Below are 12,471 nucleotides of genomic sequence, written 5' to 3'. Positions count from 1 at the left end.
GCGTTCTTCTTCTCCAAAGAATGGCGTGGAACGTGACAACTCCTGCAAGCTTCCTAGACGGCTACGTGTACAACATGACCGAAAACACCACCGCCATCATCGGAAGCTGTCAGGACCTGGGGACCAACCCCAAGTACAAGCAATCCATCCCGATCGTGGTACTTTGACTTTTACTTTATCATGATCGATAATTAGCTAGCTTGGTATAACGTTACAACCGTAGCCCATTTGTCTCTTCTGACTTCTGTCATTTTTGCAAATACGTGGAAACTACAGAGGCTAGCTAACGTCACGTTTTAACAAAGAGGCCCGGACGGGCAGTTTTGGGGAACGAAAAGTATGATATAAAAGACAACAAAAACACGAAACTGACCAGACATAATTCAGCAGCATGCCTTGTGCATATTCATTGGCATACACTTTTTATTTGCTTCCCCAAACAGCCCGGCCGGGCCCTGGGTAGAATATGTGACGTAGGCCAATCAATGAAATACATAAAGGTGACATCTCACTGAACTTGAGGCACTGATGCGGCACTGCGGGGTTTGAGAAATTACTCAACGAATTTCAGAGATAAAGAACGAATTTCCTCACGTGTTGTGCATTTTGCTGTCTTACTTTTACGTAATATCTAGATTATAAGAAAAATCGGCGAAAATAACACAACGGTGCTGCAGTGAACGAACCCCGCTCTGCCGCACGGGCGCCAATACTGCACAGAGATACCACCTTAAGATATAACATTATGTTTTATATTACAGGTGTTACTAATCGTGGTGTATGGCCTGGTCATACTGGCCTGTCTCTGTGGGAACGGGCTGGTCTGCATCGTGGTGGCCAAGAACAGGAGCATGCGCACTGTCACCAACTACTTCATAGCCAACCTGGCCGTAACGGACCTCCTGGTTGGCGTGTTCTGTACGCCAATCACACTGATTGACAACTTTCAAACAGGTGAGGAACCGAGAAATATGTCCTCATCATTTTCCCCTTATGGTTCTATTAGAGATTTTTATTCGCACAATACATATGCCAAACGATTAAGCATAACATGTCTGTTGTAATTAGAATTCAAAATTACAATCTACATGCACTGAATTCTACAAAAAATGGTATTCGTGATACGTGAGGAAATTCGACCCCTTCTGTAGTGATTGCACTGTGTGGCCCAGGGCTAAGGAAACAGAGATGGGCGCCACCAGGCGCGGGAAGGGTTTAACTTTTTTTTAACCTAAGAAGAGATGCAGCCCCAACCGAGATGCCCTTCCCAGAATTCGAACCGGATTCTTCCAGTTACCAGCCAATTGTAACTATACGCCCAGCTGTCTGGCTGCTATCAATTAAGACAGCAGATTGTTAATGCTAGTTATCTTTTCTTCGCTGAATTCCTTTTGCTGACTATGACTACGTGTCTCCCCTACCCCAGGGTGGGAGTTCGGCGCGCTGATGTGTAAACTCCTGCCGACAGTACAGGGGATCGCGTACGGTGCCTCTGTCTTCACACTGGTGGCCATTGCTGTGGACAGGTCAGACAAAATCACTCGTAACTTTGTACTATCTTTAAGGTAGCGTCCAAACGCCAGTTTACTATATTTTCTAAGGTTCATTTTAGATTTTTAAGCATCATCACATCATCTGTTAAACCTTGGTGTGCCAACTTATTTATGTATATAGCATGTAAGTCTCAACATCACAACTTGACATCAAAGTCAAGTCGGAACTTAAACTAGGCCAACATTTGATACCGAGAACTTCTGTCCATAAAACAAGATCGCTAATCTGCCTAATCAAAGGTACGCCAAAAATAGTTACTCAAGCAACTGGATATGGTTTTGAAACGGTCAGACGTTTCGGATAGATCCACTTTCCTTCGTCAGTGACACTGAAGAGATCTGGAAGAAACAGGTCCAATTTGTCTTCAGTCTGAATTGTCTTACAACCTTTCCTATTTGACATCTGAAATTGTCTTCATTCATAGTTAGAGTATAAAAGACCTGTTTCTTCCAGATCTATTCAGTGTCACTGACGAAGGATAGTGGATTCTATCCGAAACGTCTGACCGTTTCAAAACCATATCCAGTTGCTTGAGTAACTATTTTTGGCGTATCTTATTACCTGGATGTCTAACCTACATCGACGTACCTAATCAAAGGAGTATCTTCTGAACCGGTGTTCTCATACCTGATCATGACAATTTTCCATGTCTCTTGACTCTTGAGAGTCACCACTCACCACATACAGGTCGCTGAGAGTTATCAATTATCTTACCCCCGCCAACACAGAGATACTGGGTTTGGTTTGTCTTATTACCTTTGCCAGAATGGCTATGGTTATGTTGTGTGTGTGTGTGTCTGTGTGTGTGTCTGTGTGTGTGTTAACAGCATAACTCAAGAAGTCTTGGATGGATCCCAATAATATTTGGTAGGTGGGTAGGGGTCGGGAAAACGAAGGTCAAGTTAGATAATGGGCCCCCTAGCGGCTTGCTAAGGTACTGCAGCAGAACCTCAATTTTTGATATCTCCTGTTCTGGACATGCTGTGATCATGATTTTTAAGTGGTAGATAGCCCTTAAGGCAGAGAGTAAGTGCTGTGAGTTTGGAACTGCAGGCACCGGTTTCCTTTCAAACTTTGGACGAGAATAACTCTACAACGTGTTGACGGATCGTCATGATTTTTGGTATGTAGATAGAATGAGTGATGACTTACATAATGAAATACTAATTATGCAAATCAACAGCTAATTTGCATAATTAATGAGGAAAATTTATAACTCCACCGCATTCCATGATAGGACTTTCAAACTTGTCACATATGTAGCTGGGAAGGAGAGAAATATCGATAGATATCAATTATGCAAATGATGACCTCATTTGCATAATTAATGAGAAAATATGAACATGTTGACGGATCATCATGTTTTTTGGTATGTGGGTAGCGTAAGTGAAGACCTACATAATGAGATACCAATTATGCAAATCACCAGCTAATTTGCATAATTAATGAGGATATTTTATAAATTCACTACATTCCATGATAGGACTTTAAAACTTGTCACATGTGTAGCTGAGAAAGAGAGAATTGTCAATACATATTTATCATGCAAATGATGATCTCATTTGCATAATTAATGAGAAAATATGAACGTGTTGAAGGATCGTCATGATTTTTGGCATGTAGATAGCTTAAGTAATGCTTGATACAATTTGATATCAATTAATTGTTACTTGGGATCTAATTTGCATAATCAATGCCGACATTTTATAAACCAACTCCAAGCATATAATTATAAAGAAAATGAAATGAGTAATGCATTTGTCTACAGACATCATTCTACATAACAAACCTGGTTTATTTGGCAAAGGTATGTGTTCGTGGAACTCTAGTTCATTCTGAAATGTGAGCAAATCTGTTTTCGCTGGCTTATGTTTAAGGTGGAAGAAATGTGGTTACGGGCCGTGAGTGAGTGAGTGAGTGAGTGAGTGAGTGAGTGAGTGAGTGAGTGAGTGAGTGAGTGAGTGAGTGAGTGAGTGAGTGAGTGAGTGAGTGAGTGAGTGAGTGAGTGAGTGAGTGAGTGAGTGAGTGGAAGAATGTGAGGCGAAACATTGTGTATTTGGAGACATGCAGGATACCGGAAGGCTGGTTTGGCCCGGGTCCAAAGTTGTTACGGAAGGCTTAGACCTGGTGAAAAAAACTCCCAGAATGACAAACAAAAACGTTGACGCCTTGATGACATTATCGCCAATAATGAATAAAACAGTAAATTCACACACAAAAAAAAAACACAAGAATATTTAATGAAGATGCATATGTGTGGTCTTTGATTTCTTGTTTTAATTTTCTCTTTTCCTGTCAGATACCTGGCCGTGACAGCACCAAACGATGGCAAACTGACAGGCATGTGCACCTTCTGCATCATCCTGGTCATCTGGCTGTCCGCCATCATCATCATGGCGCCCATCTCCTTCGCAACCAAGTTCGACAAGGACGACAAGACCTGCTACGAGTACTGGACATTTCCTGACGGTACGTCATGTAAAATTGTCATTTTGCGATACCGAAAAGTGTTTTAAAATCGTTGATATTGATAGCATGAGTGCCACCATCCGTAGTGACCGCAATTAAGGTAAGTCTAATGATAACCACGGCATTCAAGCTACGACAATTGTTTCCGGCCTGTAATTATCAGGCTGTAGTACCACCATGGATTACTAGTCGGAGCTTCGTTACCACCAAGTTACTAAATACTGTAGGCGGACTCTTGGGCATCTGTTAGATCTCTTAGAAGTTCTTGCAACGGTTTCACTTCAACACAGTTTTTTTTTTCCAGTGAGCTGATCAGTCTGTAACACGACGAAAATCATTTTAAGTACATATATACTACATGAAAGTATGAACATGATAGGCCTCCTAACTAAATAAACAAAAGGTGTAAAATGTAATAAAATGTAGACAATTCAGAGAGTTATTGCTATGACTGAACATGTCCTTTAAATCTAGATCATCTATAGTTGTTTTTTTGATAATTCTTGATAATCATATGAAACAGTAGCATCTACATGTATTCCTAAGCTTTATATATGTTAAATACCGAAATAGTATGTCCTATTCGTGCGGTCAAACTGCTGCCCAAGCTTCTTGAGATGTGCGATGAAAATTGAACTGGACTTTCGGATACCGAAGCACATATACATTCTGTTCGTTGATTGTTACCTCCATGAAATGTCATGGAGGTTATATTTTACCCCGCGTTTGTGTGTGTGTTTGTGTGTGTGTGTAAACAAAATAACTCAAGAACGGCTGGGTGGATTGGTTTCATACTTGGTGTGTTGGTAGTGTGTGATGAAAGCTGGAAATGATTAGATTTTGGGCCCCCTAGCTGCTTCCCTTGGTTGCAGCGCAACTTCCGGTTTTGCTATCTCGGTGTTCTGAACAAGCTATGGCCACGATTTTTGAGTATTAGATAGCTCTTGTGCTCAGGAAGAAATGACATAAGTTTGGGATAGCAGGGGCATTTTTGTCAAAAACTTCTGAAGACGATAACTCAAGAAGGGAACAACGAATTTTCATGATTTTTGGTATGTAGGTACCTTAGACAATGTTGTACAAGATAAAATACTAATTATGCAAAATTGGAGTACATTTGCATAATTAATGAGAATATTATATCATAGCAGTTTTTTCAATGTATCTCTTGTTCCAGACATGCTATGGTCTTGACATTTAGGTGGTAGATAGCTTTTAGTGTCATGACAAAGTGGAGCAAGTTTCAGCCCCCTAACATTTAATTGTGGAACTGCAGGGGCGTTTTTGTCAAGACACTCCAAAGAGGATAACTGCAGAAAGGAACAACGGATTGCCTCCATTTTAGGCATGCAGGTAGCTTAGGCAAAGATTTCCATAATGATATTTATGTTATGCAAATGAGGACTTAATTTGCATTATTAATGAGGGAATTGTATAATTCCATTGTTTTTAATAACTGGACTTCAATAAATGTAACACATGTTAATTATGATAGGTGGAATGAGGTAATGAGGAACTTATTTGCATAATTTATTGAAGAATCGCAAAACCGCTTTATGATTAATAATGGGATTTTTATAATTGTGACATGTGTACGTTATTCAATAAAGAACAACACCATGCATAAATTATGTTAATGTGTTAGTCAATTGCATGAAATTTACGAAAGCTCTAAATTTTCATGGAGGTATGAGGTCGCCGAACTCTAGTTTTAAATCTAAACTTTTAAGAACGCTGATTGGTTGTGCGAAAGAAACATTCGGTTTAGTGATTGACCTCTGTAACGTAGATCAGGAAACCGCTCGGGCCATACCAAATCATATAGGGCCATAGCAAATTGTATCGGCCGTCACGTCCGGCCTAAATTTTTGTTTTTCTACAGGGCATCGCCTGTACACACTGGCCCTGTTCGTGATGTGCTACCTGGCCCCTCTGGTCGCCATCACCTCCCTGTACATCCGCATCGCCGTCCGCCTGTACAACACCAGCGTGCGCTCCAGCGCGCACTGCGGGGCCTGGGGCACCACTGGCGCCGCCAGTAAGCTGGGATACAAGGTGCGGTTAAACGCGCTCTGCTACACCAATGCTATGTTTTATCTTTCATGTACTACATTATACTGTAGTAACATCTTAATAAATTATACTTGCAATCTCAACCGGTTTCTACGGCTGGTAGTCCGAAGAATACCAATGGTTGCGGTAAATCACTAACATTTCCTAAGTCCTGCATTACATATTACCGAGGTGTTTGCAATCTAAAGTAGTTTCTACGGCTTCTATTACGATAAATTCTGACGTTTGCTTCAAATAACAAAACAGTGCTTGACCAATATTATCTAACCATTGCTAACACTCCAATATATACCTTGTCATATGAATCACTAAAAGTACCTAAATATATAAAGAGATAAACGTGTTCTTGTTGGCCTGGATCCAAGTTTGTTCCCGACCTAAGTTGTAATCGGAAACTGGCAGGATTGGAAGGTTGCGTGCCTTGGTGGCCTGCGTCTGAATTTTATCTCCTTATGTTTTTGCCATAAGTAAGATGTCGTTTCTTTTGCCAGTCTTTAAGAATTGACCGGAGATTTTCTTGATCTTCGGCAGGTGCGCGTCTTTAAGATGCTGGTAGTGGTGGTAGTCATCTTCACCCTCCTGCACCTTCCCCTGCACACTGTCACCTTCCTGGTGGACTACGGCGACCTCAGCTGTGACGTCAAGGAGTCCATCTTCAAATACGGCTACCCCATCGCCCATTGGCTGGCCTTCGTCAACAGCTGCGTCAACCCGATTGTGTACGGCTGCATGAACCGCAACTTCCGCAAGGGGTTCGCCTCTGCGTTCCGCCGGGCCGGCCTGCCGTGCTGCACGCTGCGCAGAATGAACAACCTGCGCAACACGTCTGACAAGAGACGCCGATCCACCAACCGTACCACACCGAACGCGGAAAACCTTGTATGTATTATCAATCAAAAGTCTCATTTAAAGTAAGATGCTGGTATCACTGGCACTGTGCCCTTGTATCTGTAAATTCGGTATAACCGCCCTTCGGCGTAACCCACAAGCTTCGCAGGCACGCGGTGGTTCCTTGTAGTTGTCATTGTTGGATCAGAATTTAAACCCATCGGTTCAAAGCACCTAAGAACCCAACATTCGTATTCACAAAAGCCTTCCCGGTGTGAGTGGTGGAAAACTTGTATTTGTAGGTTTTTACAGCTGTGTGTATGTGAATATATGTGTGTGTGACGTCTGTGTCTGTGTGTATGTGTGTGTGTGTGTGTGTGTGTGTGTGTGTGTGTGTGTGTGTGTATGTGTTTCTGTGTATGTCTGTGTGTCTGTGTGTGTCTCTCTCTCTCTCTCTATATATATATATATATGTGTGTGTGTGTGTGTGTGTGTGTGTGTGTGTGTGTGTGTGTGTATGTGTGTGCGTGCGTGCATTAAATAGACTGTGTACGACGTGGAAAGACCACTTACTTTGATTTTACTGGATCCTAATCCTAAGCATATTGCCTTTGCCATGCTGTAAGTAAATATCGTCAATTTGCCAATGGACTACATATAAGACCCATTTTTTTCTCATTACTCCAAGGAGGACCCAGCAAAGCTGAAGGGATCTCCGGACACAGGTGAGATCGAGCTAGTTGCAGTTCCCAACGATGTCACAAGGCGGCACAACAGTCACAGATGCACAGGCAACGCCGAGCCGACTGTTGGAGTCGTCAGCTGGATCAGTCAGGTGTGAACGCCCTTCAAGGCTCCACACTCGATTGCATTCCTTTCTTGTGAAAACAAAATAAAGAGAACAAGAGCAGGGCAGATGTTTATGACTACGAAATGCGTATGGATACAAAATGCGGTTGATTGCTGTATATACTGAGTTCACGAATCAAACTCCGCATGCGCAGGTCAAAGGTGAAAGGTCAGTGACTTGTAAACAAATCTTGTCTCGACCTTGCTTTATACACGTCTAAACGTTATGGACTCCATGAGTCGATTTGCCTAACAATGTCCCGATGTGTTTGATGATTTCTCTGGGACTTCACCTTTGACCTTTTCCTATCCAATTGTATCCAGTCTATTGACCTCTGACCTGCGCATGTGCAGTTATTCCCACTGAAAGACTTTGTAAATAACAGAAAGAATCGACATCAGTCAGAAGCTAATTAAAAGAAAGCAAAGAATTTGTCAGCGCTTTAGTAAAAAATACCACAGGACCAAACCAAACCCACAAGTTATTTGTGAGTCGAATACATAAAGTTATATGACGTTAAATGACGTTAAATTATTTAGATTGTTGCCTACTATAAGCTACAGGCACAACATAACTGTACATAGCTGCTGATCATCTAATGTTATCAAGTGAATAAGAATATTTGAGAAATGTTGCTTTCAAAAGAATCTCTTCTTGAGAAATGTTTAAGTCTGTTATTCATTGTGAATTTGTACAGTTTGGTGCAGTTTGAACTTTAATGATAACCACAATCGATCATTATCACAGATTATGACAATTTAAGGAACTTTTATTAATTAATGCTGCACTATACATAGCACTTCAATATGGTGATAGCCTTGAACAACGTGTATTGAAGTATTGACGCTAGCAGTTTGATATTAAGAATGGTGTTTCGTTAGATTGGCATTTCAAGAACTACAAATATTGTGAAGTGAGGTGAAATAACTTAAAACACTCTCTGAATTGTAAATTGTTTAAATTGTTTGTAAAATTGTCTTGTCGAAAAAGATGATGTAACAGCAAGTTTCAGCGGATATGTAAGTGCCAAGCGCTGTCTGTACAGATAACTTCATGGTTAGATTTTCATTGTCGTTTCCAATGTGTACATGTTGGATACGTGTTAATAGAGGTCCGCAATTTCAGGGTAACGCGTTGTACAACGAAACAGCAATGGAGTCACTCGGATATACCGAAGATTGCACTGACAGTGTAAGATTTTGCCTCGTCTAAAAATAGAATGCATAACGACTGTGCAAGATTTCGTCATGTGTTGATACAGAATGCATACTTATATAAATGTACCAACCTATATATTCAGAAATATGTATATTAGTTTAAAAAAAAAGATGTTACAGTTACAATTACTTGTATGGAAAAAAAGTGACTTAATATTATTGAGTATATAATTGGACATTCGGTTAAAGCGGTTAAGGACGTAAGAGAAGGTAAGAGAAGTAGATTTTGGAAGATGGACCGACAAAGAATGTATGATTGTCTTATGTGATACAGTTCTTGTTCGGAGATGCAGTTTGTAGCAATATCGCCAGGAGTCGTCTAAACGCGTATAACGTGATCTCTGAGCGACCACTTAGCGATTTGATGTGATTAGATTTATCCGGCTGTATAAAGATAAACAGCCAGAGCTACCGGAGGCTATTTTCAAGGGCTAGCCCTGGTAACAATACAATAAAACAACGAATTATTGCGTTTATCGACTATGATACGTGAGAAGTTGGATCGGTTTTGCAACTGAAATATGATTAACGATGTAAGAATGCGATTGAAAAGACAACAAAATACACATTCAAAAAATCGTTCTTATGAGACTCGTTGGGCGATCTGTGAAATCTTTGTTCACTCATCGGTTAGGTTAAAGTACGATATGGTACTACCTGGGGATGTTGACATCTTAACGTACAGTGGAATTTAAAAATAATCGTGTCTCGTGTGTTGTTTGAGGAAGGTTTTGTTGAAATTTGACGATTAAACCGTAAACGTTTCTTTTCATGTATAACTACAGTGTGAATGCCCTTTATTTCTCAAGCTCGCTGGGTACAGGTAAACAGCTAAGAGTATATGAGTTTTGACTGTTGCAATTTTGACGGTAACCCTGAAGAAAACGCTCAAACACCTCTAGAACAAAATGGGCAACCTCTGAGAGGGATCCGCCCACGTGCAGATGTAGTAACTCGAACTCAAGTGGTCTCTTTTGGACCAGGTTTTCCTCAAGGAAATTCCATACCTACCAAACCCCTATGTGGAGCCTTGCGTCCGAGCTAAAGCTGTCCACCTCACTAGCCTAACCAACTGTTTTCGGAAACCCTTTAACCCTTGTGTTCCAAGGAAGAAAGAACAACAACCAAACTCTCAGGTAAGGTCTTCAAATGTAGTTAGCGCCCAGCGGTTGAGCCTAAATAGAGCGCAAACGATCAGGAATATCAGGATAGGGACTATAACAGGCAGTTGAATTCCAAGCAGAGTTGATAATCATATGCATATCCATTGGGTTTATACAAGCTGTTGATGTTGCATGGATTACAAGATGGCGCTGCTGTACAGGTCTATATAATATCAGACTATCCAATGCAAAAAATCTTTATTAAGGCACAGTCGCGTACGCGGAGAACTGGAGCGACGAGGGAAGTGCGCATATTTTGAAATGTTCTCACGACAAAATAAAATAAGTCGCATACATGCATTGTGGATATTGATGTGGCGAGTAAAGAGAGAGATTCAAAACATAATGTATAAAAATTACCAAAAACAATGAGTTTGGTTTGATCTCTCAGATAAAAGAATACACACCTTCAAGAAGGCCTAATCCTTCGAAGATCGGAACAGCCAAGTGAATAGATTAACTATGCAAATGTAACTCAAGCAACCTAATTGGGTAGATTCTGAAAACAGCAAGATGTTTGAGAATTTGGCACCTAAAGTATCTGACAACATCCTTTTCAGTTACTTGTGAAATCATGATATTGTGCTTAGTGTCATTTTACATTCACACCGATGCCCATCCTCCGTATGAACTTGAAGGAACGAATGTTGTTCAGTACGAATGTGCACTTACAGTCTCAGGGGCAGTAAGAGGTTCTTCTTACTCTTCGCTCCTTGCTGAACTTGGTTGGGAAAGACTTTCTGATCGGCGACACGTTCACTCCTTGGTCATGTTTTACAAGATTGTTAACGGTCATACTCGCCAGTATCTTAAGGACTTGATCCCTCCCGTAGTTTCTGTTTTTACTTCTCATAATCTCCGCAACAAACACAACCTACGGGTACCGATTTGCACTACAAGTCGATACCAAAAGTCTTTTATTCCTTATGCAACACAACACTGGAATGGTCTTGACACTGCTGTTCGTTCACTTAGCTTTTCACTGTATAAAAAACATTTAATGAAATTAGTACGCCCCTCCATCAATAGACATTTTAGCTACGGTCCTCGGTACACCTGCGCACTCCTTACACGCCTTCGCATAGGTACCTGCAGTCTAAACCAAAGTTTATTTATCCGAAATTTAGCTTCTAGTCCAGCCTGTAACTGTGGGTGTCGATGTGAAGGTGTTGTGCATTTTTTGTTATACTGCCCTACCTATCAACAATACAGAACCATTTTTTTCGACAATCTTCAGAACCTGCTAGGCAATTCTCTTGATTTCAATAGTTTATCCGAATCAGCCCGTATCCATTTACTTTTAAGGGGTTCAACTTTTCTGTCATATCATACAAACTGCAGTATCTTAAAGTTAACCCAGTCATATATTGTACATACCAAACGTTTTGCAACTACCTTGTAACCTGACTTATATGTAAATAGCTGTGAATTGTTTGTTTCGATATTGTCACTTTATTTCCTCTTGTCAGTCATCCTTTTTTGAGAGGTGATGTGAATATTAGCTTACTGCTAGAGTGCATTACCTCTCTGTCCTGTCTGTACTTTGTTGTTCAACAATAAAAAAAAAAAAAAAAAACTTGAAGGAAGTATCAAATGTACTGCGACACGATACGTAGTATAAGGTCTCGTTCCGGTATTACTCCGACGGTGGGCACTCAGAAGTATTCCCTCCGAAATATGAATGTGGCCCCAAAACCGTGTGTTTATGTAGATGATAAATTGCCTTTAATCGCTCCCATGTCATATCGAAGGATTTGAGATGAAAGGTTGTGTATTTCTGACAGGATCGGGTGGATATGTTCCAGCATTCGGGCGATTCTCGGACGTGTACGTTTGTTTGTCCTGAGTAATGTGGCCAGCGGGTCACTGAAGGAAAGCCCCACTTTCTGGATAGTATTTATGTGCAGTCATAGATGTTATAAAAATCGATTGTCCGGTCAGATTTTGGAAACAATTTTTTTATTGATTACTGGATATGTGATCTTGAAATAGAAATTATAACGTCTCCGGCCGAACTGTTTCGTTGTTGGATTTTCGCCCATTAAAGTTGCATAATTAAGCATTGTTATAAAGGGGACGGCATAAGTCCGGTATGAGACCTTAAGGACTGAGCGAGAACATTGCCGAGAGACCGCATTCAGAAGTAACATTGTATAACTCGAGTAAGTTATCACAAACTGTTAAACAACGCGATTCAGACAAGTACCCACATCAAATACATAAATGCTTACAGCATACCTTCCAACTGTCGAACGGTTGTCTTTTAGAGTCGACTAGTGATGACGGCTTCAAGGATAGCCTAATATTGTGCGACACG

The 12,471-nt window shown here is 40.8% G+C and overlaps 1 protein-coding gene across 1 annotated transcript; it reads left to right on the top strand.

Moving 5' to 3' along the window:
- The first annotated feature begins 528 nt into the window (after positions 1-528).
- On the top strand, positions 529-9,315 carry LOC118426199 (neuropeptide FF receptor 2-like). Its single transcript, XM_035835462.1, has 7 exons — positions 529-543; positions 762-954; positions 1,427-1,526; positions 3,854-4,040; positions 5,857-6,078; positions 6,628-6,975; positions 7,613-9,315. The coding sequence occupies exons 1-7, from the start codon at positions 529-531 to the stop codon at positions 7,763-7,765; spliced, it is 1,218 nt and encodes a 405-aa protein (XP_035691355.1). The 3' UTR covers positions 7,766-9,315.
- The last annotated feature ends 3,156 nt before the right edge of the window (positions 9,316-12,471 follow it).

Source organism: Branchiostoma floridae, chromosome 11, assembly GCF_000003815.2.
Source record: "Branchiostoma floridae strain S238N-H82 chromosome 11, Bfl_VNyyK, whole genome shotgun sequence".
NCBI lineage: Eukaryota > Metazoa > Chordata > Leptocardii > Amphioxiformes > Branchiostomatidae > Branchiostoma > Branchiostoma floridae.
This window is presented reverse-complemented; position numbering and strand designations above follow the sequence as displayed.

What these genes read in the sequence shown, in the direction of transcription:
- LOC118426199 (XM_035835462.1), top strand. An exon ending in GATTGACAACTTTCAAACAG is followed by an intron (nt 955 to 1,426) that starts GTGAGGAACCGA and finishes CCCCTACCCCAG; the next exon opens with GGTGGGAGTTCGGCGCGCTG. An exon ending in CCAGTAAGCTGGGATACAAG is followed by an intron (nt 6,079 to 6,627) that starts GTGCGGTTAAAC and finishes GATCTTCGGCAG; the next exon opens with GTGCGCGTCTTTAAGATGCT.